Source organism: Epinephelus fuscoguttatus, linkage group LG6, assembly GCF_011397635.1.
Source record: "Epinephelus fuscoguttatus linkage group LG6, E.fuscoguttatus.final_Chr_v1".
Taxonomy (NCBI): domain Eukaryota; kingdom Metazoa; phylum Chordata; class Actinopteri; order Perciformes; family Serranidae; genus Epinephelus; species Epinephelus fuscoguttatus.
The window spans coordinates 14,373,456-14,397,427 of NC_064757.1; the positions used below are offsets into that span (position 1 = coordinate 14,373,456).

Genomic DNA, 23,972 nt, shown 5'->3' on the forward strand with positions numbered 1-23,972 from the left:
CTTTTTTTGCTACTGGAACTTAAATAGTTTGACATATACCATGCTCATCAGCCAAGGACGAACTTGATTTCCTTTTTCTAGCTGAAGTTGCCGCCTCCTGTAAGAAGAAGAAAAATATATATATTAAAAATATATAAATAAGATACAATAGGTGCATTTGCAAAGTAAATCATTGGAATGTCAGTGCATCAAATACCTCTTTATCAGCTTTCACTCCTGTTGACTGACCAGGTACTGTAACACAAGTTAGAAAGATGAAGGTAAAGGCTCATGATATAGAGGAAACATACTGTGTTTAAGTTTTGGCTAGTTGCTCCGTGGGACATACCTTTGGCTGAGGCCTTTTGTAAGCTGAGTGCTTTGAGCCTCTTCTCATAAATTTCACACTGCAGTTTAATTTCCACAACCTGGCAGGAAAAAAATACTTAATTAAAACTGGTAAAAAACAATTATTTAAATTCTTGCAGCCTTTTATAATGAAGATAATTAAATACATCAACAAACCTGCTCAATGTTTGACCAGAAGAATTCCACCTCTCGGGCAATTGTGCTGGCAATATGACGAAGATGAATTTCCCTTTCCTTCTTTGACCTCTCCTCACTTCTCTTCTGCTCTTGATGGTAACGGGCACATGTGCGAACAAGCTGTAGTGGAGACACAAGGCAGTTTGGCTTACCAAAAAAACAAAAAAACAAAAAACAAAAAAAAACCCCACCACATTTATTTCTGCACTGAGTCCTCTTTTTGTTGTGCTGATGAGTAATTTTACATTTCTCTCTGTGAATTATTCCATCTGTGCCATACCTTCTTAGCAGCAGCCTCTTTCCATCTCCTCTCCTGGGCAAAGTCGGCTGCCATCCACTGCATCTCCTCCAGGAGGTAGTCCCAGTGGGACTTTGGACGTGAGGCTTCAACAAGCTTGGGGAGCCTACTGGCTGACCACTGGCCCTCCTTTCTTAGCTCAGAGATGCGCTGATGCACTTGATTCTCCTGGGAAAGAGACACAACATGTGGCATCAGAATAGAAATCAAGAACACTCATCCTTGTTTCAATAAGAGATTGGTGTTGAACCCCCTGATCAAAACTTAAAAAAGCATTCTCAAGAACGCAATGTACAAAGGCAGAACAGAATACAAACAACCAACATCATCGGGCATTGTCAGTTGTTCTTATTTAGCAAATGTCATTGTAAATAACTATAAGGAACTTATAAATATGTATCTTTTCATTTTCCTTCCAAAAGTGAGTTGAGTAAAGTCAACTAAGCAGAACCACACGCTGGCAATGAAGCAAAAGCAAAAGTTTATTTAAGACATTAAAAGCTGCATCTATTCAAGTCAATGTCATTTGCAGACACTGTGTGCAAACTAAGAGTGCTTGAGGAACTCACCAGTTTCGCCTGCTCAACTTGCTTATCTTGAGAACCCTCCTGTGAGGACTGCATGGTTGCACTTTGACCAAAGCCACCAATTTTGACTGCGGATATGCCATTGGTTCCAGTCAGTTTGGACTGGGTGCTTGGGTTGATGTTGGAGCCAAGAGGGCGGAGTGGAGTTGCAGTATGTGGGGTTGGAACAGCATTGGGAGCAGAAAGGGGCGCAGCAGACATGGAGGTCATGGATACTGAGTTGGTCATAATCCTCTGAACTGTTTGGTTTGATTCTGTAGCCGGGCGAGCAAGTGCCACCGTCTATAATGAAAGGCAAAAACAAAAAAACATTCATAATAGGACCACCTGCAGTATCACCATGAAGTGACAAAAAATACATGAAAACTGTATTTGTATTGTTTCAAGTCGACTGACCGCTTGTCCTGACTGTAGTATAGTCTGGGATTGTTGCTGCTGGGGCTGCAACTGGAGATGAAGACCTGGCTGCATCTGTTGCTGCAGCTGAGCCTGGAGCTGTGTGTGGGGGTTTACTGTGGCCAGGACAGGCCCACCTGCCTGCACCTTCACCTGTGCCTGGAGCTGACCACCAGGCTGAGCTGTGTTTTCCACCAGCTGAGCCTGCTGAGAGAGTGTCATGGACAGGCCTGCCATAGGGAGGGCACCTTGGGCCAGTCTGCCAGGCAGCTGGGGTGGAGGGGTGTGCAAGCTGGCTGCATTCTGCACTGGAGGTCCTTTGGATGGGTCGTATTGTTGCTGGTTCTGCTTCTGTCCTGCAATCTGGACCGCTTGAGGAGTAGGCGGCATCCCGCCTGTACACATAGTGACCAAATTATAGGACATACAAAGGGGTGGTATAGAAAGCAACACAAAGAAGGACGGTAAAAATCAAATTGACAATCTTAAGAGTTTTTATAATGTCTTATTTTGCTCTTGAGTGAATAATTAGGTTTTAAATGCCATTAACTGGTAGCTTTCCCTTAATACATATTTGAGAGACCCCTTTAAACTAGTTACATCTTTTGAAGCTAATGAATAGATACTGATAGAGTAGTTTTAAATTTTAAATGATAGTTTGAGCTTCAGCTATTAGAGCTTCTCAAAACCTTGAACTAGATGTACTTTATGATTCAACAGTAGTGTACTACTATTTGATGATCAGAGTGGAAACTAATGAAAGTCATACAGCAAAATGATTACAGAAGAAATGAAATCAATGTGAGAATCTACATGTCTCTCAAATAATAATACTACTTTGATTAATGCAAAACCAAAATATTGCATTTCAAATGTTGAGAGAATATGGTTAAAAACATCTGAAATTATACATGCAATAAAAGAGGTTTTTAGAGAGGAAAAAGAGAAATGTTACAAAGGAAAATGAAAAAAAAAAAACAAACAAAAAAAAAACAACTTCTGAAAACAAAGACAGGGAGAGGAGAGGGGAAATATAGAAAAAGAGCAGACACTCACAAAAACACCATATGTTGGCATGCATGAAGCGATGTCATTCTAGCGGTAACCAAGGCATATGGATGCCGCACATAGCGACAAAGCACAGAGGTGAGCAAAAGGACACACATGGGGTCTTGCAGACAGCAGGTCTGAGCGGAGCTGTGCACACTAAAGCAGCGCCTGCCTTACCTCCCTGCACGTGTCACACCACCTTGCCTAGACGCCATCAACACCTGGCCCTGACACACCCACACCACCACAATCGCAAAAACCTGCGCCGTGAACGCAACTCCTCCACATGATTCCCCTCCTACTTAGACTGAGGGAAAGAAGCCAAGTCAGAACAAAATGCCATGAAGTAACATGGAAGGAAATCAACGAAATGTGAACATGAGATTAAAAAAAAGACACTCTTGAAGATGCAACGTATGAATGTAAGACTGATGATTTTGAATTCCTGTTGATGATACAAGGACGGACAATTGGAGAGGAAAAGACTTGTGAAGTAATGACAATGGGAAACCAAAAGAATGCATGACACGTGGATTCATAAAATGGGAAAACAAGCAAAACCCATTGGAAAGTAAATTTATTCCCACAGGGTTCCCACTTTCTGTGATCCACCTCCAAATAAGATGAAAATCCATCAGCACGGGAAGGTCTGTCCAAATAAAGATGACTAACAGGAACAAACTTCAGAAAAGAAGAGATGGATAACGACGGGTGATCAATAGTTAAAACAAAAAAGGAAAATCATAAGACATGGCATCTTCCCATTGAGTGGCTACTCTTCTTCAGACTTGGATTGTCTTCTTCCCCATTTATCCTGACAGAGAGAGCTGGTGTTGGTACAGCTAAGCCTGAACTTCCTGTGGAGTGCTGAGAAATCCAGCAAATGGATGAAGATCTGTTTGTTGATGCTGCTTGAAGTTTGTTTGCAGAAGATGAATGTTGTGATTCACTTTTTAAAATCTCCTTAGTTTAAGGAAGGGGCTACGTCCAGCAGCATCGAACAGAACACAGAGCAGCCTGGTAGTAGCACTCCTACCTTGCGCAGTTGGCATAAGCTGCTGGAGTGGAACGCCAGGTGATCCTAAAGGAGGTACACCAGGATGCTGGAAAATTAGCCCATGGCGACCAACGTCAATCCGGGACCTCTTAGCCTGATCTGGGATTTAAAACACACAATACCCTCATAACGCAAAAAAAAGCACTCGGCACAGAGCAATGACCTTCGGAAGACCTTACAGGTCACCTCTCCTTCCTTGGGTTAAGACTTCAACACAGAGCGCTAGTAGAGGATGCCAAATATCTAAAAGCAGAAGCAATTAGAGGGAGAAAAGAAAACAAACAGAAAATAAAGCAAACGGGGAGGAAACAAAGCAACATAGGAGAGACAGGAGTCTATGATCCTTGCCCTACCTGCTTGCACCATGGCTTGTTGCCTCTTAAAGGCATCCATGTCTCCAGGGTTTGTCATGGTGCCAGCAGAAGTTCCTTGGTGTCCCTGCAAAAATAACCTCTCAAGGAATTAGTAAAGGATAAACAGTAAAATTTTTCAATAGAATTTAAAAAAGAAATGATAGATAATTTCACTGTAATAAGTGCTTTAACAAGTGTTGCCTCTATCACCTGAAACTGCTGCTGAACAGAGAAAGCTGCAGAAACATTCGGCGGAAGCTGTGTTGCTATGGCAACTGGTGTCACTGCTTGGCCATCCTTTCCAGTAACAACCTTTACCTGAAAAAGACATAGATTTGAAAGATGAACAATATTCATTGGATGAAATGGACATATTTATCTATCTGTAAAATTCCTACTTGATCTCACATTAAGAATCAGCCAATGTAATACCTCATCATTAATGACCTCAGACTGTTCTTCTTCATCATCTTCATCTTCAAGGTCCAAGTCATTCTGTCTCAAATAAGTATACAAGGGAACACAGGGCTTTTTCTTAAAAGCTACATAGTCCATCATGTTCCCTTGTAGGTGCTGCAGAAAGAAAAGCTCAATCAGGTATTCTTTGAACACTTCTTTCAGGCTCTCCATCTTCTTGGTGTGGTGTTCTAAGCACTGTTTTCTCAGCTGGGCAATCTCAGGAGTAGAAGGAGCAATTTCCTCTAACTTCTTGGGAGCCTGCTTTTTCATAGTGGCCACAGCCATGCTGGTGGGTGCAAGGGGATTGTTGGGGATTCCTTGGGGTGGACTGGTGAGGGATGGGCTGGAGGGTGGAATGGAGGAAGGTATGCTGAATGAAGGTGTGGCTGTGGTTCCTACTCCAGTAACCACACCCTGCGACGTCTTCTCAAATATCATAGGGCGTGCCAGTTGTCCTTGAATTATACTGCTGATCTGTGGAGGTAGGTTGGAAGTAGTGATGTGACCAGGACTGCCCAGAGTTGGTAGAGCAGCACCAGTGGCCACAGGACTTTGAGGTCCGAGATGGTGGATGGTGCCTCCGGTCTGTGAGTGAGGCTGAGAGAGCCTGCGTTCCCTCACAGAACCTGGGGCTCCTGGAGAGGCCAGCTGTACCTGGCCAGGTGTGGCAGGGGCAATCTGGGCTAGCCCTGTTCCTTCCTGGTAAACAAAGTGGCCACTTCCCGATGGGCTGCCTAAACTGATTTGCCGAACTAACATACCAGCTTCAACAAATCGTGTGGGACTCTGTCCACACACACCCAATGCTGTTGCGGGTGCTCCAGGCCTTGTCACACCTTGCAGAGGGACTGGGCTGTGCTGGGTGGGGCTCTGGGGTTGCATGGGCTGGGGCACAGGTGAGGTGACCTGGATATAGGAGGATGGAGCATGCTCAAACCTCCACTGAGGTGTAGTATGCTGGAAGCCAGGGGACGCTGGGTTCTGGATGGGAAGTGGGGTTAGGGTGATCTGCTGGTTACCAGTCACCATTTGTCCCACATTTTGTAATGTGATGTTCATGTTCTGGCCAGTGACTGGGCTACGACTCATGATTATCTGATAATTAGGTGACTGGGGGGCTGAAGGGCTGGCAGCAGAGGAGAATGTGGTCACAGGAGATTGAGGGTGGTTAACTGTAGCTTGCTGCTGTGTGACTGCCATGGTGGGCTGCTGATCCTCTGCCTCCGACCCACTGACAGACTTGGATCTCTGAAGCTGTCGTTGCATATTCTGTGATCCACTTCCATGGTGCATTGCGTGACACTGGTACTATGTCTAAGCACAATAATCTGTGGAAAGGGCACAACAGAGTATAACAATAAGTGATTTTTAACTATTGAAAAGGGTCCGAAAAAGAAGGCAGTCAGAAGGCTGTGTCTGCTGGGCATTCCAAATGTTGCATATAAGAGTAACACATGGTTACATTACAAAAATACAACCAATCTGGTCGTAAATTTCCGTCATCAAACAGCATGCAGACAATATGCATTTGTCAACTGTAAGAGATTATGCTATACTGTTTATACCTCAGCATTTATGCCTGTAATATCTCTCAGTGGTGATTCAGAGAAATATTGGATTTTTTTTTTTTTTTCATTTCATTTAACATCATTATTGGTAATGATGACTGTGTTGTTCCTGAATTTGACAGGTGCACAATTTACTAATTTAACCTAAAACCAACATTCCTGTCTAGTTATTTTAAAATTAATAATTTAATTTAAAAATCTTAATCATGTATATAATCAGTAGCCTGGTAAGAGTATCCTGATGAGTGAAAGCCAAACAGAATTTTGAGCTCACTCCACTGGGACGGTCTAACCAGGCTATATAATCAGTGTTTTGATGTGAAATTACAAACGTGACAGGATTTTCTCCACGTCAACCAACTGTATTAAACTTGCATAAATGACCAATTTTAAATATGCATACATTACATACATACATATCAGAGCTTCACATGCATTTACACTTAGTAATGTAAAGACAAATACAGAGGCCAGATGGGCAGCATCATCACACATATTAAAATGTAATTGTAGGGTACAGTTATAACCATAATGCTATTTACACCCGGTGGGTAGGGATGGGCTGTTACCTTTCAGACCAGAACATACACCTTATAAGCAGTTGACATTACGTATTATTAAGAAGCATTAATATTGCATCTTTAATGTAACACAGCTACATCTTTACACCTGTGTACACCACAGAATAAATATCCAATTTAACATTAAATCGTCAGATATAACTTAAAACTGTCCTGTAATGCAACTGGTGGGGTTGGTCTTGTTTACCGGTGTGAATCAGCAAAAGCCAACCTGCATTTTAAACATACGTGATACAACGTTACTGATAGCGGTGATGGTTATTTGTACTGTTACTGTCGGCCTATTACAATAAACTACAGCGTTTAGAAATTCTTGGTTTGTGGCAGACTAGTCGTTTGAAGACGACAATAACGGCACAATATTTACAACCAAAATTACCTACATGAAGCAGTATTTCTTTGGTAATGACTTAAATGTTCATTGTTTGTTACGACGTTAACGTTAGCTCCCACTTACAGTTTCGCTCCGGGGCGTAACGTTAGCCAGTGCTAGCTAGTTGGTAGCATTGCAATGAGACATAAACACCTGCCATTTTCGAAATAATAAGTCACCGACTGGGGGTTGGGTTGTAAATATGTGCAACGTGGATTACAAATATTAAGCTGCAGCATCTGCAATTATGCTGTCTGTGCCATTTCAACAATTGTAATACCCTTGATACGGGACGCGTGCTAGCCAATGCTAACGATGTTAGCTTGTTATTGCTAGCAGGCCAGTTTTCAATGAATAAATACATTTTATCACCTCAACGGGGTTACTTACAGGGAATGGGGCTTCTGTGGTAGTTTCATAAATCCTAAGTCATATTTACAAAAAGACACATGCTGTAACAAAGGTTATTCCGCGAAAAAATAAAATATCGATATAGCTAGCGGATATTCAATGTTTTGAAGCTAATTTCATTCAGCAACATGGCGGCCGCGACAACCTTTTGTGTGACCCGGATGTCTTTCTGTTTCCAGGAAGTGAAGTAAAAACAGAAATAAAGGATGTTTCTTTGGGTATGGAAATATTTATACTGGTGAAACTAATATATTATAAGATAAGTGCTCTAACAAAAATATTAGAAACACAGTAAATTATGTCACTGTCCCCTCTTATATGTGTTTTTGGTCTTTCTTATTTAATGAAACACAGTGGGAGAAGACATGGACAATTTGTGGTGAATACTGTATAGATAACAAGCTTAAAGAAGTATCTTTCAAGATAATGCATGTTGCACGTACCCAGTAAAGCTTGTATTAAAAAGATTTCAGCTGAATATGGATTATAAGTGTAGTTTCTGTGGACTAGAATAAGAAAGTATTTCTCATCTATATTTCACTGTATAGAGACTGCATATGCACCAGAATGATGTGGACTGCTGGCCAAAACCAAAACACATCTGGAATCAAGTCTGATTCTAGCATCATGTGGTTTGTGTGTCACAAGGCTGCCACATACATCTATCTATGCTATCAATGTCCTTTTGTGATTTCTGTGGACTGGAATAATGAAGTATTTCTCATTTAGATTTCACTGTATATACACCAGAATGTGTTGGACTGATGTGGACTCTCTAAATTAGAAACCTAATACGAATGTTAAAATAAATATGTTTGATTTAATGCTATATTTTAGTAAAGATGAGAAATATCATACAACTCTAATTATTGGAAAATTCCATTTTCAGAATAGAAAATGGTCAGGAACCAGACTTTCATGCACTTTATTGATAAATTTCAACAATATAGTACCATGTTATCCATACTGAGAACAGTGGTTTCTATATTTCTGTAAATGAATTTGTGCTCAATAAAGAAAGTGAGAAAAAAATCAATGGGTCAGTCAATGTTAACAAAATAGTATTTTTTCAGTCAGAAAACCTATTTTTGTATTTACTTCTTAGACATGGATTAAGGCGCCAATTAAGTAACTGAGTAAATACATTGTGTTTGGTATTCAGGATAAGGTGTAATTGTAAAAAACAAAGGTCAACATTGTAATCTAAGTCAGGTTTTTCTGACATACTAATGGCATAGGCTATTTATTTAGCATTTAGGTAAAACAGACTTGAAGTGAAGCCAGAGTTTTAACAATAAACATTATTTATTTTCATCACACAGAGTGTACCAACTCATTTTGGCAAATTTGACTTGCAGTCATGAAATACAAGTAGAAAAGGCAATTTCATAAATTCTAACTTTGATTTGTAACGCTAACATTTTCACAAAATATTGAATATATAAGATAGCGTCCTATCAGGCAAAAATCATGTACAAATTCATTCACACACTAACGCAATCTTTTTACATTGCAAAAACAGCTGATGCAATAATGATAATACGCACACATACACACAAACAGCAGATAAACAGCAGCAGTGTGGCATGCAGTTAAAGTACCAGTACATCACCACCCGAGGAAGGGCGGTGTTGGATTAATTGCTCTAAAACTAAAATATATGTATTGCCGTCTATAATGTAAGTCAATATGACTGTAAGACATGTATGCTATTTGAGGTCAAAACATACTTTCATTACATCCACTTCTCCGCTTTGATGAAAAATGTACAAAAAGCAGGCACAGTTTTTCTATTACTGCTACACATTTGGTCATCTCATCCAAAGTATTCTGACTCCTCTTGGCTGGTGAACTCTTACTGTACACAAAACACCAAGACTTCAAATACAGAAAACAACTCAATGATCTTTGTTTCAAGTACAACACAGTTAAAATCAGCTATCAGATTATTATATGTGCAAAACTACACACAGTCTGTAACAACACAAAAAAATACTGACAACAATTTACCTGATCAAAGTATTCCAACAATCATATCACAATCTGTCTTCAAGAATTTTTCTTACAGTCTTTTCTGTGCATTTATGTGAAGATTAGAGACTGACTGGTGGGATAAGAGCTGATGCTCCACTGGTCAATTCCCTTAAGACAGATCAAAGTGCTTATGTGTGTGGGAGGATCCATCTGTATTGAAGGCAGATGAATGAGGCAAGATAATGCAGTTGCTGTGGACACAGTTGTACAGCTCCTGGCTGCTGTTGCGTCTACAGAGCAGAAAGGCGTCGCTCAATACATTGCTTACCTGGGAACAGAAAGATTGAAAAATTTGGGTCAGAATTAAATCTTGTCAAGACCTAGGCAAAAACACATGTGGAATCAACGTCTGACTCTAGCATCTTATGGTTTTATGTGTCATAGTGCTGCCACATACATCTATCTATGCTGTCAATGTCCTTCTGCTCAGTGATGATTTGGGACAGACCCTCCATCAGCAAAAGGGCTTTGTGGTAGCGTTGGACTGATGCTGTGCCATAGTGGAACATCTCATCCAGAGCAGCACTTTGTACCTGAATACAGTGAGAACACACACATTAAGGCTAAGATAAAGATGGACACTGGACATATATTGAATAGAATCTGATTTAAAGTTAATATAACATCCCCTGCTGTGTGAGGTGAGCTCACCATGTGCACAGTGTGGTTGTAAATGAGCTTCTCTGCTGTGAGTCCATTGAAGCTGTCCATAAGCTTCTGTTTGTCAAGTAAGAAGGACTGCAGGCGATGGTTGAGGGTGCGACAGTACGTTACACAGCTCTTGTACAATTCATTTAGCTTCTTGATCACTGCACAAAGGAAACACAGTATGCAAAGACATTTTATTATTATTACAAATACAACCTGACCATTGTCATCACATGTCAAAATGGAATGCCACTTCTGACTCAGTTAGACTACCTGGATAAATCAAAGTGCTCTCTGTGCACTATTAATGCTTAAAATTGTGTAGACTACAACACCCAAAAGCTCTTGTTCTTCCAGAAGGAGAATAAACTACAAACATTTAACAGACATCTGTCAAGTCGACAAAAGGAGAGTGCTTGGTACTCAAAACCAAAAGTCACTGCTCTCACCTTGTTTGACTGTTGCCGAGGGAAGGAGCTGGCCTTGTTTGATATTCTCTTTAGCCGTGTGCAGCGCTGATGACAGGAACTCTTCAGCCTTCATGTACAACACTAACTGCTCTGCATAGCTGGAACATGCACATCAGAAACATAAGTCATTTCCAAGAAGATTTATGTAGGAACACATTGAGAAAATGTAAAAAGCTTAATTTCTCTCACCTCCATTCTTTACTCAGAAGGCTGATCTGATCAGTCACTATGCTCTGCTCTAGAAAGGAAACATCAGGACTGCTGATGGCATCCAGCCCCGGGTCCTTGGAGGAAGCCAGCTCCATGACGCAGTTGACAAAAGCCAAGGTGAAACGCAGTTCACTCAGAGCATCTGTATGGGCCTGCTGTGAAAATAACAAATATTGTGAATACAGAAACTGTTCGTGTAGAATCTGAAATTGTCTATTTTATGTCCATCTGCAAATGTTCATTATGCCTGTTGCTCTAAAACAATCTGGAGGATTCACCTCCCAGTATTGTTATAGTATCTGTCTGTACCTCCATCAGTGTGTCTTCAGGAAGCTCTGGAGGGTGAAAGAGCAGACTGCTGAGTGGAGTGGCGTCCATGGCTTCAGTCTCACTGTTTCTACGGTTTCCTCCACGGGCAAGACGACTGTTCAGTGGCCAGGCTGGGTTAATGTAGGGGAGGGTGCCTGCATTTAGGACAGAGACAAATACAGCTTAATCTTGAACAGCTGAAATACGAGTAATGAAGAGGGCATGGAAGTAACTGTTTGCATGTTTTAGTTTTACAACAACCAGGAGGCTCTTATTATGTGATGTCTTATTAATATCTTAATTAACTTTCAAATGGTTTACATCTAATTTTACTTGGGTGACAGGGGCTCCCAGTGCTGGTGTTTTGGAAATTTTAATGAAAACTGCACTTTACTTAATTGGTACAAATGGTCTATATCAGTGGTTCCCAACTATTGGGTTGTGGTTCTAAAGTGAATGAGTCACAGGTGACTCGCAAATGTGTCAAGTTTGTAAAAAACACACTTTATTTTAAGTACAGTGAATTCTTGCCACAAAGCTTTTATTTTGAAGTCCCATTTCCTGCTGTAGAGTGAGTGAATAATGGACAGCTACTTAACAGAGACGCAAACTAGCTCAACAACATGGCCCAATGCAGTTTTGACACTGAATATAATAAACTATGTGGACCTTGAACTAATGACCACGGAGAAATCTGGACCCCGTAGATGCAGCCGTTGGGAACCACTGGTCTAAGTGAACTCTAAACTGGAGAAAGCAGTACGTAATAAAAGTAAAGCCTCACTGGTTCATTCACAAACATATTTAATTGAGGGCCATTTCACAAACCTCCCACAACACAAGCTAAAAAAAGGTTTAAAATGAACACCCCAACAGAAAATAAATATACAGGGGTAGTTATAACACCTACCTGAGAGCCTCCTTGATGCGAGGTAATCAGGGGGAGTGTTCCCTTTGGAAGGAGAACCCAGAGTGAAGACAGCAGGAGGTGGACAGTCTGAGAAGCGTCTATGACAACCAGTAGGAGGAGCTGTCGGAGCAAATATGAAGAGTTGAAGTCAAACGGCTGAGATGTCCTTGGACAGTGTAACACAGCTGAACTGCAGCCCAGTAAATGACATGGCCATGGTCATGATACCTCAAAATATGTGTTTAGTAACTTCTGCATGTTGCGAACAGTGTGATACTGACTTTAAATGGTCATTTAGCTATATATGGCTATGAAACATGTACCTATCTTTTCTAATCTACAACAACAGCTATGTAGTCTTAATGCTGGTGAACAAAGACAAATAGTGCCAGTAGAAATAATTTGACTGGTCTTATCTGTTCCAGTGGTACCTGTTATATCCATGTTTTTCTCACAGTTGAGGCTCTCATCACTTCCCTGGTCGTACAGGTGCGCTCCAACAGCCGCCTTCAGTAGCTTGTCAGACTGCCTGCCTGTGCTCTGTGATCTGGACATTCAATACAGCCAGAGAAACACCATCGAGAGCATTTAATAATTTATCAGATGGCATATCTTTTATACTGTGTGACACCTGTGTGTGCCAGATAGCAGATGCTCGTATGAATGACAAAGTCTCAATTAGATCTGGATTAGTGACATAAACACAGGACAATTCACATTTTAATCTACTCTCATATGACTTTGCAGGATGCAGTTAAATTATCATATAACAGTAGCTGTTATATTTATAATAATATATCGTAATCATACTGTCCTGACCTTTTAAAAGGGCCTTTTTTATTTGCTGTTTTCCCATTGAGGTTGGTCTGGGAAGCAGGGGATAGGTTATGGGATCGCAGGTCGTGGACTGTCCTCCTTCGGTTTTGCATCCTTGGTTGCACGTACTATTGATAAGGAAATTAAAGTTCTGAAATGTTTGCATTGTGAGACAAATGCACACAATGGAATGTAATAATATAGATGTTTTAAAAACTGACCTTGGGTCTGGAGTCATCCTGCATGTCAGGAGAGCCAGCGAGCTGTCCAGTTCTTGTGCTGAGCGGCAGAGTCTGCTCTGATGTCTTTGGGGTCATTCCCACTAGAATACAGAGTATTATAAAGATTAAACCATTAAATGAGTCAGGCAGAGGCAAAGCAAGTACAGAAAATCAGATAGCAACACATCGCCACAAACAAGTCCAGGAATGTACTGGAGCATGACATATTTCAGATGGTGGAATTTCTGTAAACACCCAGTTGGCCCTGGTGGCCAACACCAAGTGACATCGCACAGACAAATTCCCATGTAGCGTGTTAAGCTGTAGGAGTGTGACCTGGCGAGTTGCTGTGAAGGAGCTCTGCTTCAACACTCCTTAGATAGGTGAAAAAACAGCTGATTGAGATATCTACCTAGTGGGGAGGACTGTTGTGGTCGGGCCCCTCCAGCTGCCAGCCGTGAGGAGTTGAGAACAAACTCCGGACTTGGAGCTCTACAGTCTCCACACTGTGGGGAGCTGCTGCCGGCACAGCAGAGTGTGGCCCTGATTGACATGAGACACAGTTAGACTTAGAAAATGAGTGACGACAAGACACTAAGGTGGGGTGGGTGCAGAGACAAGATAGCTGAGAAACTGCGCATGCCTGGAGGAGCCGTGCAGGCCAGCAGGTTGCACTTTCTGTTCCATACGCTGGTAGTTGTGGATTTGAGTTGGGACAGGAATGGGCACAGAGGGACTGCAGTTACGGCTGAAGAATTCAACAGGATTGCTGCATGGATGAAAGAGGAAGCAAATGAATTAGAAATGCAGGAATATGCAGTTTTCTTGATTTTATAACTCTATTAAAAATAACAGTGACAATTAGAAAAACTAAATGCACATGTTGTAAACCTATTGTGTCTCATATTGGACATAAAATGGATATAAATGCTGTTGGGTTTAAGCTCACACTTAAGTTACTCATCTATTTCAGCACACTTTTATCTTTAAAGCATAATTAGGTAAGTAGGTAAAGGTAAGTGTGAGAGTATTTTTCACCCTGGGCCCTGTCCATGTTTTCTCCATGTGACCAATGGTTTGCATCGTCAATTTACATCCATGAGTGCTTGTCTTTTCTATTATGATTTTTATTGAATTATTATCACAAGTGTCTGAAAACATTATGGATAGGGCCCTTCAGAGATAGTGCTTCATGTTAAAGAGATCATTTTTGTTTCACCAAAAAAAGCCTTGAAATCACCATAGCCTAACTGGGGCAATTTGAGATTTATTTCAACCAAACCAGAGTTGGTGATTGTTGAAACAATGGCAATATTAACCAAAATGATTCTTTTGAGTTTTATTTTGTTTATGTCGATTTTGAATGGCATGCGTTTTACGATGACTAAATTAATGTTTATCTAAACAAGAGTCTGGTGGCTTTGGCAACTGCAATTTCGGGGCAGTTTCTGGTTTACCAAAAGGGTCTATCTCTGGAGGGATGCTTGTCAGACAGTAAGAATAATAATCTTAGCCTGTCAGTGGCAAAAACAAGTATTTTTAGTAGACTTAAACTGATGGTGTCATATGCCCTGACTGATTACACAGCAGCTCAACACTGGACCAATTTCAAAAAAAAAATTCACTTGGATACAAAAACACGTGAAGATAGGGTCCAGATTGAAAAATACCAAACTTTTTGAACTTGTCAGGCTTTCTCTCACCTAACAGGCTTGGGGGGAGAGTGTGGCAGTGGAGAGGGTGGAGGTGTCTTTCCTGCATTTCTGGGACCTCCCTCAGCCAGTAGTGAGCACCTGAAGAAAAATATATGTTAGCTCTGTCTGCACAAATTAATAATATTTGCTAACATTAATTTTGCATTACACGTTTAAACAAATCTATTCTGCATTTTTTGTCCACAATGGACACTTGGAAGCTTTCCTATTAGATGATGACTGTCACTGTGTTTCATCATATTCATATTCAGTGCAAGTTCATAGCAATTATTGCCTGATACTAATTAACTAACAAGATATGTGCACCTCCCAGAGTGACTACTCACCCACTGTATATCAGGCAACTCTCAGTGGGTGACCCAACTTCCCCTTCACACGCGCACTCATCTAAAAAGCAGTAAAATAGAAACAGTCAGATACCTCTTGATGATGTTGAGAAAAACCCGCACAAAAAACAGAAAATCCAGATATCTAAAGAGTGGGGTTTAAATGTCTTACTTGGAGGCACCATGACATAGTCCTCTGTGTAAGATGAAGTACTCCTGCTGTCTTGATTGGCTATTTCTTTCAGCAGAAAGCCGGGGGTGTCCTGTGTGGGGGAATACAGTGCTTTGGGCTGAAGTCGGTGCATTTCTCCATCGGAATGCTGAGAGAGTGTAAAATAAAGTTGCTGTTCAAGTACAACTATGACAAACTGCAAGTAAACAAATGCAATATGAGCTTACTGTATTACGTTCAAAAGACATTTACATTTCACATCTTTGCCCAAGATATTTGTTTCATAAATCCACTACAGAGAGGTGTACGCACTTGAGGGGAGGCCACTTGGGATGTGGAGGAGCTGCTTGAGGAACTGCCCGAGCCTGAGCTGGGGTAGGAGGGCACAGGAGCTGGAGAGCCTGTCAAAAGAAAAAAAACATATATTTGCCTTTGTTAGGAGCCGGTCTACAGCACCTTTATTGATCCAAATATGTGCAGAGACAAATAAGATGCAGTCCATACATTTCTTTGTGGATGAACTCGTCTCCAAGAAAGGATGGTGGAAAAACTCATCTGCAAATGTAAAGATTTAGAAGTAAGAGACAGTTTTAAAAAAGGTATTATGAAAGAGGTTGTTACTTTTAAAAGGCAGAGACTTTACCGAAACTAATCCGTTCTTTGTGGTTTCTCTGCAGCAGCCCCAACAGCAGGTGTCTGAGGTTACTAGAAGTTTCCTTTGGGATGCTAGGAAAATACAAACGTTTCCTGTCATCAACTTATTAGCTGGTAAGGTTGTCAAATGTAATGTAAACCAAAAATTTACACAGTATCTAGAGAGAGGGGAAATCCATCGGGTGGGTTAATCTCTGTATGCAGCTTTATACAGTGTGTCATACAGTATGTGTAGCCTGCATGTCAATAAAACATGCTAATATTTTGACTGTCTCACTGTGTTTGCATGATATATGTGGCATTAAAAGGAATAATATTTAGGTCACTTGTGTTTCATAAGCCATAGCGAGCTGTAAAGTGTGTGAATTTTTAATCTAATCTCTAGCGCAAAACCTCAGGGCATCACGACACTCAGAGTCAGTGCAGACTCTGCGTGTGTGTGTGTGTGTGTATTTGTTTACGTCTGTGTGGAGCTATGTGGGCCATGTGGAAAACGATAGCCGCGCAGGTCACTGGCTGGCAGCTTGGAGCAGGTTATATATAGAATGACAAGAAAACAACAAACCATGCCCCGTCTTATCGCGCAGTTTTATCACCGCAAAAGATAAGCATGACCACGAGCCATAATACACAGGCTGACAAAGTACACCACGGAAACAGTGGAAAAACAATCCATAAATCCCTTTGAACGCTTTCCAGGTCCAATTCTGAGTATGAGGGATTCAGTGCTCAAAATGACTTTATAAATAGCCGAGAGAACTGATTGTGCAGGCATTTGTCAACTGATATCAAGGCAGAGATGTTGTTTCACATTACACGTGGAAACCACATCATATAGAGAAATATAGCATAGACACGACACTATGTTAAGCATCATACTAAATTAGATTTTTAAATATAAACTGTGTTTGAGTGGCTGATTGCGAAAGATCTGGCTGATCAGCCCCGTCAGGTGTCTGTAGCTGTTTCTTCCACATTAAAGCTATTTTTAGTGGTGGTATGGGATTTATTGAGTGGTAATTACACATATGTGTGTGTCTGTAAACTGTCTGTGCGCACACCAGACATTATTCAAATACACAGTCATTCATCAGCATCTGAGTGCAGAGAACACAGGTCATCTCCCTGTAATGCCTGTTTACCCCCTCCTCCTGTGTGCACTGCGTGTGTACAAGTGTGTAGGCGTGGGGTTGTCCAGGGGTGCACTCACCTGGGTAGGAGGGTCCTGTTGCTTTCATAAAACAGACGGAGCTCCTGTGGAGTGCTCGCCTGCGTACACACAAACACAGACACACAACAGACATGAGTTAAATCTAAAAATGACTGTTAACGTGCACACGCACACACACACACACACACACACACACACACACACACACACACACACACACACACAAACACATGCAAATAAATGCACCTGCATCCTTACAAACAAGCATTTGAAATGATGTCAGTGGAAAGTTTTACTATTTATTTTTGCCTGAGCCACAACAAGGATGTATAAAAAAAGACTAGCTATGTCACAGTGCATATAATCGTAACATAAATAATATATGGGTGTTTGATGATCCCATCTAGGACAAAGTGGAATGCTTGAAGATGCCAGCTGAGCCAGCTAAGTAAATATCAGCAGCAACAACAGCTAACCTCCAAATGACCCTTGGACTTATCTCAACTCACGCACCTGCCTGGCAAAAACAGAAGTCACTCTTCCCTCTCATTCCCAGGAGAAATGCATTCAAGGAAACAGCAACGTACTGTAAACAACCTCAATAGGTACAAAGTATCAAACTAACAGGATGTTTTTTCTTCTTTAACAGCTTATATATGGAGATAAAAATGGACTTCAGATGAAGAAGACATCAAAGAAGAGACAAAACATCTTCACAAAACATCATGTGTCTTTACATCAGTCATAACTGCAGCAATCAACAGTTCAAAGGTATCAAGTGGACGGCCATGTGAACAGTAGAAACTAATACCCAGGGTTGTGAAACAATATTTGCTTTCGGTTGGGAGAAATGGCTCGCAGCCATTTCCGCATACCCCCCTCTGTAAACACGATGCTTTCATAACAAGTTGTCAAGCTGTTCCAGCATTTTCCAACTAATAACACTGGAGATCAGGAAGAGCGTCACCAAGCAGACAGTGTGACAGTGTGTTGTGAAACTTTGTGTTGACAATAATGAGTCCATCCTTTCTTGGTACTGAGCCAGAACAAAATCCATCCACCTCAACACATAAAATGAGTGATGTTACAGTTTTAGTATCTACATGAGTGTGTGTAGTTTTAAGCATCACTTACATGAAATGGTGCCTTCCCAGTCAGACACTGGTACACAACAGTACCTATACTCCACAGATCAGCCTTGGCATCATAGTTCTGGGACATGATGACCTCAGGAGCCTGTGTCCAGACAAATACAGCTTAGGAACATGCTGATATTACACCTTGTCGCCTCATGAAACCAGAGTAAGAGACCTTAATACTCACCATGTACATGGGAGAACCGCACAGTGTGGCTGCCATGGTGTTTGTCTGGAGATGACGTGCAAACCCAAAGTCAGCTGGTGGGTGAGAGAAATATGGTGAGGAACATACAGGTATGTGTATGTGTGTGTGTGTGTGTGTGTGTGTGTGTACAATCAGAAATGAACTAACTCCACCATCAATGCATTTGCACAGACGTTCAGCTCTTCTAATACTCTCCTGAGAGAAATCATTACCTATCTTAATGCAGATATTGTTGGGGCTGGACTTGCGGCCCTCTGGGTGGCAGAGCAAGATGTTCTGGGGTTTGAGGTCTCGGTGGAGGATGCCTTTGCTCTGCAGGACCTTCATGGCCTGACCCATCTGCTGCAGGAATACTCGGATGGTATCCTCACTTAACGTGCCTTTAGCTGAGAATCAGAGGGATGAAAGTCATGAGATGATCTGGGAGGAAGTTGGTATGGCAGTAAACAGAAGATTTATCGTGCCGCATGTTATGTAGATACACATAAAGAGGTGAAGCAAGGTGTGAAAAATACCACAATTATTCACAGCTTGCTGGCCCTGCTCACTTGCCATTCTTAGGATTGTAGTGATGCAACTAAATAATTAAAGAGCAATAATTCTGGCGGCTGTGTCTTAGGAGGTAGAGTGGGTCGTCAGCTAATCAGAAGATGAGCAGTTCAATCCCCAGCTCCTCTAGTTTGCATGTCAAAGCATCCTTGGGCAAGATACTGAACCCCAAATTGCTCCAAATGGCTGTGCCATCGGTGTGTGAGTGTGCGTGAATAGTTAACTGAGTAGCAGATGGCACCCTGGCCACCAGTGTATGAACGTACAAATAAATGGGTCAATGCGATATGTGGTGTAAAAGAACTTTGAGTGGTCGGAAGAGTTGAAAGGTGCTATACAAGTGCAATTATAACTGATTTCTAGGATTGCTCTTCCTGAATACATTTCTTCCACTGTCTCCTGACACTCCAATATGATGCAAGGTGAAGACGCACAACTCTCATCACATCAGCGTCACTGCTGTCAAACTTCGTGGAAGAGAATTTTGTTTACCACCTGGCTTCACTTGGATATTAAAGTCAAGGCCATCTGACATGCTCGCACTTCCTCCCCCCATTTAGTATTTGTAGCTGCAGTGTTTTTCCACCGGAGCACAGGGGATAAGTGAGTGGCAGATGGGTGAGGTCATGTGACTGCTCCGTGAACCTTGCCAAGTGTGACTGAGTGTTGCGCTGTTAATAGCTGGATGGCTCTCCTTGGCAGCGATGCAGAATGGGCAAGTCTACAAAATAAGAGACGCTGGCAAGGTGGCAGAATTAGACCGATGATCCACATCAGCATCTGAATAGACACTGACGAGGTAAATTCAGCCCGAGAATAATCAGCACCAAGCCCTCAGCTGCATCGTGCTATTTCTGAGCAGGGTTTGAAACTTGAGGTGGGAGACCTTTTCAGTGTGAGAGTCTAGTGAGAAGTGTTTTTTTTCGTTCTGAGAATTGAAAGATGGTGAAATCACAAGGGTTTTGGAAAGCCAACAAAATAAAAGTTGGGAGTTACTTTGGCTGCTTATTTTGTACTGGTTTTTACATAACTTGTTAAATCTCGAAAAAAAAAGCTCATCACAAGCCAATTCTGGGGGTTTAATTCTATCTGGGTTAAGCACTTGGGAGTATTAGTGATAATTTACCCACTGACCTGCTGAAACTTTAAACCTGAATTCTGTGGTTGTTCTGCCCTGCCTCCTCAAAATCCTATTATTCCCTCAAAACACTGGGAAAAGCTTAGCCAAGCCTCTTAAAATCCAAACTGACCTGCCAGTACAACAGTAAGCTGCTCCAAACATGTTTACAAGTAACAAACCGTAAGTTTGATCCTCTAATGTAACACTTAGAAGTGGTGTGAAATGTCCCCTTTTTGCTTTGACCCCAGGTGAAACACAAATCTTTACAGCAGTGAGATGTGAGCTGGGTTAGGCCCTGCAGGACGTAGCAAACTTACAGTGAAGATACTCTGCCAGGTCACCTCCATTGCAGTACTGAAAAGATGAGACAGACAAGTCTTAATAGAAGCTTTGAAGCTTTGCTGCCTTGTTAGTGAATGTTACAATTTCTAACACAACTCACCTCCATGACAAGATACACACATCCTCCCATTTCCTGTTGATGAAACCAGATAAAATACTGATTATCATTTCAAAAGGTAAAGTGACTGGATTACAATTATACTAATCTGATTAAACGTGTAAAAAAAAAATGTCAAAAAAATATTTAATGTAGGAAGATAGAGAATAAGGACTTATGCCACCAATCGATAAGTGTCTCAGCAGCTGTGCCCCGGGTTATACAACAGGTGACACCATTTCTTGTACTGAGATGACTCTTTTTGGCCCATAACCAGTGGCACTTCAAGAAATTTTGAAAGCAGCCAACTTGGGGACAACAACGACGACATGAAACTGTACCCCATCATAGCCCCTGTCCACCTCTGGGCCCCTTAAATCATCTATGGACACTTCCCCAATGTGGCGCCCCACTTCATAACCACTGAAAAGTCATGCTACCATTTCCTGTTGCTAAAACCATGTTAAATGCTAATTATCATTTACTTTGAAACTTGGAAGCTTCATTCATAAAGTTGACATTTGAATTCTAAATCAACATTCGAATGCTGCTTTTTTGTGTGTCATTATGCTATTTGGAGAGTTAGATTCGAGAGGTGGCTGCATATGATTGTTTGCCGTGTGTGATCAAATATTTCCAATAACTAAAATTTACTGCAGAAAGATGTAATCATTTTCAAAATCCCCAACATGCTTTTCTTTAACAAAATTTTCTGCTGCCATAGCTTTCCAATAATAACATCACTGCAGTCTTGCGCTCTTTCCATGCACAAAGTGAGGCCCACACCTGAATTAAAGGGGCAGATATCTAACAGCACCATCTATTCATTAAATAAAGATGATTTAATAAAAAAGATGAACTCATTTAATCTGATGAACCACTTTACTCAAATTTAGAATTTTGTTGAGGATTTTTTCAAGGGTATTGACATCACAAAAGACAGACATTCAAAGCTTAATTTGAAAACCTCAACAGAAGCTGCAGTACTGCTCTGTTATCATTTTCAAAAGACAAAATGACATAAAATTAATTACATATCTCATACAGAAAGATGGGGAATTGGGAGCTATACCAACAATCCATCAGTGTCTTGGCAGCTGTGCCCCAGGTTACACAACAGGTGACACCAGCTCATATCTTGGACTGGGTTGATTCTTTTTTTGGACTGTCACCACTTCTACAAATTCTGGGCCCCCTGACAAAAGTTAACTCAGGGACCTGAAACTGTACCCCATCATGGCCCTTATCCAGCCCTGGGCCCCCTAAGTTGGCATCCTGCTTCATTACCAAATAAAAATGTCACAGAGTGGTGAGGTGACATGAGTTAGGGTAAAAGGGTGCAAAGTTTTGGGTGCCAGTCCCACCTGATTGTGACCCCTTGTACTACAGTATAACTAACACCTTATGGCAGCTATGATGTAGTAAGTATCACTATAACAGATAAGTGAGGTAATGCCAGGCAAATGAACACATTGCTGTCAACAAAAGGCTCCCACAGCCTGACCTAGAAGGCATCATTTGAGGTCAGTAGCCTTGCATGTTGGTGTGTGCGTGCAGTGAGACACTACCCACTCTGTGTTAAATAAGCCATTGTTTGACCGGCTGCGCTCTGCCATCTGTCAGAAACAGAGAGATCAGCTCAACCCTGTCTGGCAGGTGTCAGTAAGGTAAGAAGAGGATAGCACACGCCCACACCCAAGATAAACTACAGATCAAGTTCAGGTCACTGAGGTCGATGGCCCCATGGAAAACTACAACATCCGCAATGCCAAATATGTATCACATGAGCAGGTGACGTTCAGTGTTGCAGCAACATGTCAACATTCGCAACATGTGGCAGCAAAGTTCCCAGTAGTGCACATGTGTGTGCATGTGCTACTGTGTGGTTACTGAGAATATGGCTGTGCTCATGTGAGTGAGAGGAGAGGTCTTTACCTGATAGTCAAGTAGTCTGACAATATTCTCATGTTTGAGCTCCTAAAGGGTGTGGGGGGGAAAAACATTTTAGTTAAAAGGCACACAGAGACACTGACACAGAACGTGTGGTAACAATAAGAGTCAACTTATTACCTTCAATATTTTGATTTCTTTACCAAGCAGAGACTGAGACTTGGCCAAGTTTTTCTTGTTGATACATTTCACAGCAACCACCCAGTCACGTTTCTTGGAAACACAAGAAAAAAGGCAGGATATGAATACATCAGCTTTACATTGATCAACAGTGACAAGGTACATTTGTCTCAGATATAACATTACCTCTTTATGTCTGCCCTTGAACACAACTGCAAAGGCACCGTGACCAATCAGGTCTTTCCTGTTGAACTCAAACTTCCCAACAGACTCCATGGATGATGAAAATAAACGCGCTCAAGTATCAAGAGGTTGATTGTCCAACTGAAACAGACGTACAGTCCCACGATAGTTTCCTCGCGCCGGTAAATCCCATTTCACAGATGGAAAATACTGTCCTTACACGCGACGAGATTCATACTCGGAGGAAAATACAGATGACAGCATTACGAAGTCACTGTCAACACAAAAAGTTCAAAACAACGTGCGTAGGAATAAATAACAATGTGCAAACAAAATATTAGCGTCACGCTGAGCTTGTTTAACGATTCAAATTAAATCCTGCTACTTTTCTGGAGCTGCTGGAGTTAAGAAGCTCCCGACAGTGCTGTCAAACGCTGTTTATTATTGTCTCTCTCACCTTTCTGCCCATACGCTGGTAGTTATTCATAGCTCACGGCGAGCATGCGCAGACCGACAAGCAGAGGTATGATGATGGTGCTTTCAGGGACACCTTGTAAACTCTCAATTCAATGTCTTAATTTGGCTGCGACTTATTTTTAAACGCTCTACGAAGAAGGAGCCATTTTCCAAAACATGTGTTATGATGGCTGGTGTTTTTATTTTAGGTGTCTGGCAGCTCAACGCATTTTTGTCTCTTGTATGCATAATCCCCATTACAGTTTGGTCACTTATCAAAAATGTACATGCGGGCTTCAAACGCTCAAATAATAATAATTTAAAAAACCCAGAAATATTCAAAAAATTACAATACACACTTAACAGCATTACACATACAGTGAAATCCATCACGTTTACCATCTCTCCTTCAGCATCGTAACATGTTCACGACCTGCCTCAAGGCCATACAGGCTATGTCCAAGGTCATTGGGATCAATGATGGGTCTTATTAAAGG

General features: G+C 41.4%; 2 protein-coding genes across 5 annotated transcripts in view; both read right to left on the reverse strand.

Moving 5' to 3' along the window:
* The window catches only part of ep400 (E1A binding protein p400), a 32,432-nt gene extending 24,608 nt beyond the window's left edge, over positions 1 to 7,824 (reverse strand). For all 3 annotated transcript variants that reach the window (XM_049579065.1, XM_049579064.1, XM_049579063.1), the window contains exons 1-11: positions 7,638 to 7,824; positions 4,699 to 6,053; positions 4,477 to 4,584; positions 4,267 to 4,351; positions 1,807 to 2,201; positions 1,393 to 1,692; positions 806 to 991; positions 505 to 645; positions 329 to 407; positions 197 to 234; positions 40 to 97 (exon numbers count right to left, since the gene is read on the reverse strand). In XM_049579065.1, the coding sequence (XP_049435022.1) occupies positions 40 to 97; positions 197 to 234; positions 329 to 407; positions 505 to 645; positions 806 to 991; positions 1,393 to 1,692; positions 1,807 to 2,201; positions 4,267 to 4,351; positions 4,477 to 4,584; positions 4,699 to 6,018 (2,710 nt within the window). In that variant the 5' untranslated portion in view covers positions 6,019 to 6,053; positions 7,638 to 7,824. The remainder of the gene's footprint in view (positions 1 to 39; positions 98 to 196; positions 235 to 328; positions 408 to 504; positions 646 to 805; positions 992 to 1,392; positions 1,693 to 1,806; positions 2,202 to 4,266; positions 4,352 to 4,476; positions 4,585 to 4,698; positions 6,054 to 7,637) is intronic.
* Positions 7,825 to 8,944: 1,120 nt separating this feature from the next.
* ulk1a (unc-51 like autophagy activating kinase 1a) lies at positions 8,945 to 23,496 on the reverse strand. 2 transcript variants are annotated; one of them, XM_049579076.1, is made up of 27 exons: positions 23,023 to 23,496; positions 22,837 to 22,929; positions 22,702 to 22,743; positions 20,770 to 20,802; positions 20,645 to 20,681; positions 18,871 to 19,044; positions 18,638 to 18,711; positions 18,449 to 18,550; positions 17,354 to 17,412; positions 16,133 to 16,215; positions 15,994 to 16,044; positions 15,802 to 15,890; positions 15,490 to 15,637; positions 15,318 to 15,378; positions 14,980 to 15,069; positions 13,920 to 14,045; positions 13,689 to 13,819; positions 13,277 to 13,377; positions 13,059 to 13,183; positions 12,671 to 12,786; positions 12,240 to 12,359; positions 11,330 to 11,484; positions 11,000 to 11,172; positions 10,790 to 10,908; positions 10,344 to 10,501; positions 10,090 to 10,225; positions 8,945 to 9,960 (listed from the first exon to the last, which is right to left on the reverse strand). In XM_049579076.1, exons 1-27 carry the CDS (start codon positions 23,110 to 23,112, stop codon positions 9,923 to 9,925), a joined length of 2,724 nt encoding a protein of 907 aa, XP_049435033.1. In that variant the 5' UTR covers positions 23,113 to 23,496; the 3' UTR covers positions 8,945 to 9,922. The 2 variants fall into 2 exon arrangements, with proteins under 2 accessions (XP_049435033.1, XP_049435032.1); XM_049579075.1 differs by having other exon boundaries at positions 11,000 to 11,175; positions 23,023 to 23,494.
* Between the last annotated feature and the right edge of the window lie 476 nt (positions 23,497 to 23,972).

Coding starts and splice junctions, on each gene's coding strand:
- ulk1a (XM_049579075.1), bottom strand. CDS start 23,112: ATGGAGTCTGTTGGGAAGTTTGAGTTCAACAGGAAAGACCTGATTGGT. Junction 20,803..22,701: donor TCAGACTACTTGACTATCAG/GTAAAGACCTCT, acceptor TTTCATCAACAG/GAAATGGGAGGATGTGTGTA. Junction 18,712..18,870: donor CAATATCTGCATTAAGATAG/GTAATGATTTCT, acceptor CTCACCCACCAG/CTGACTTTGGGTTTGCACGT.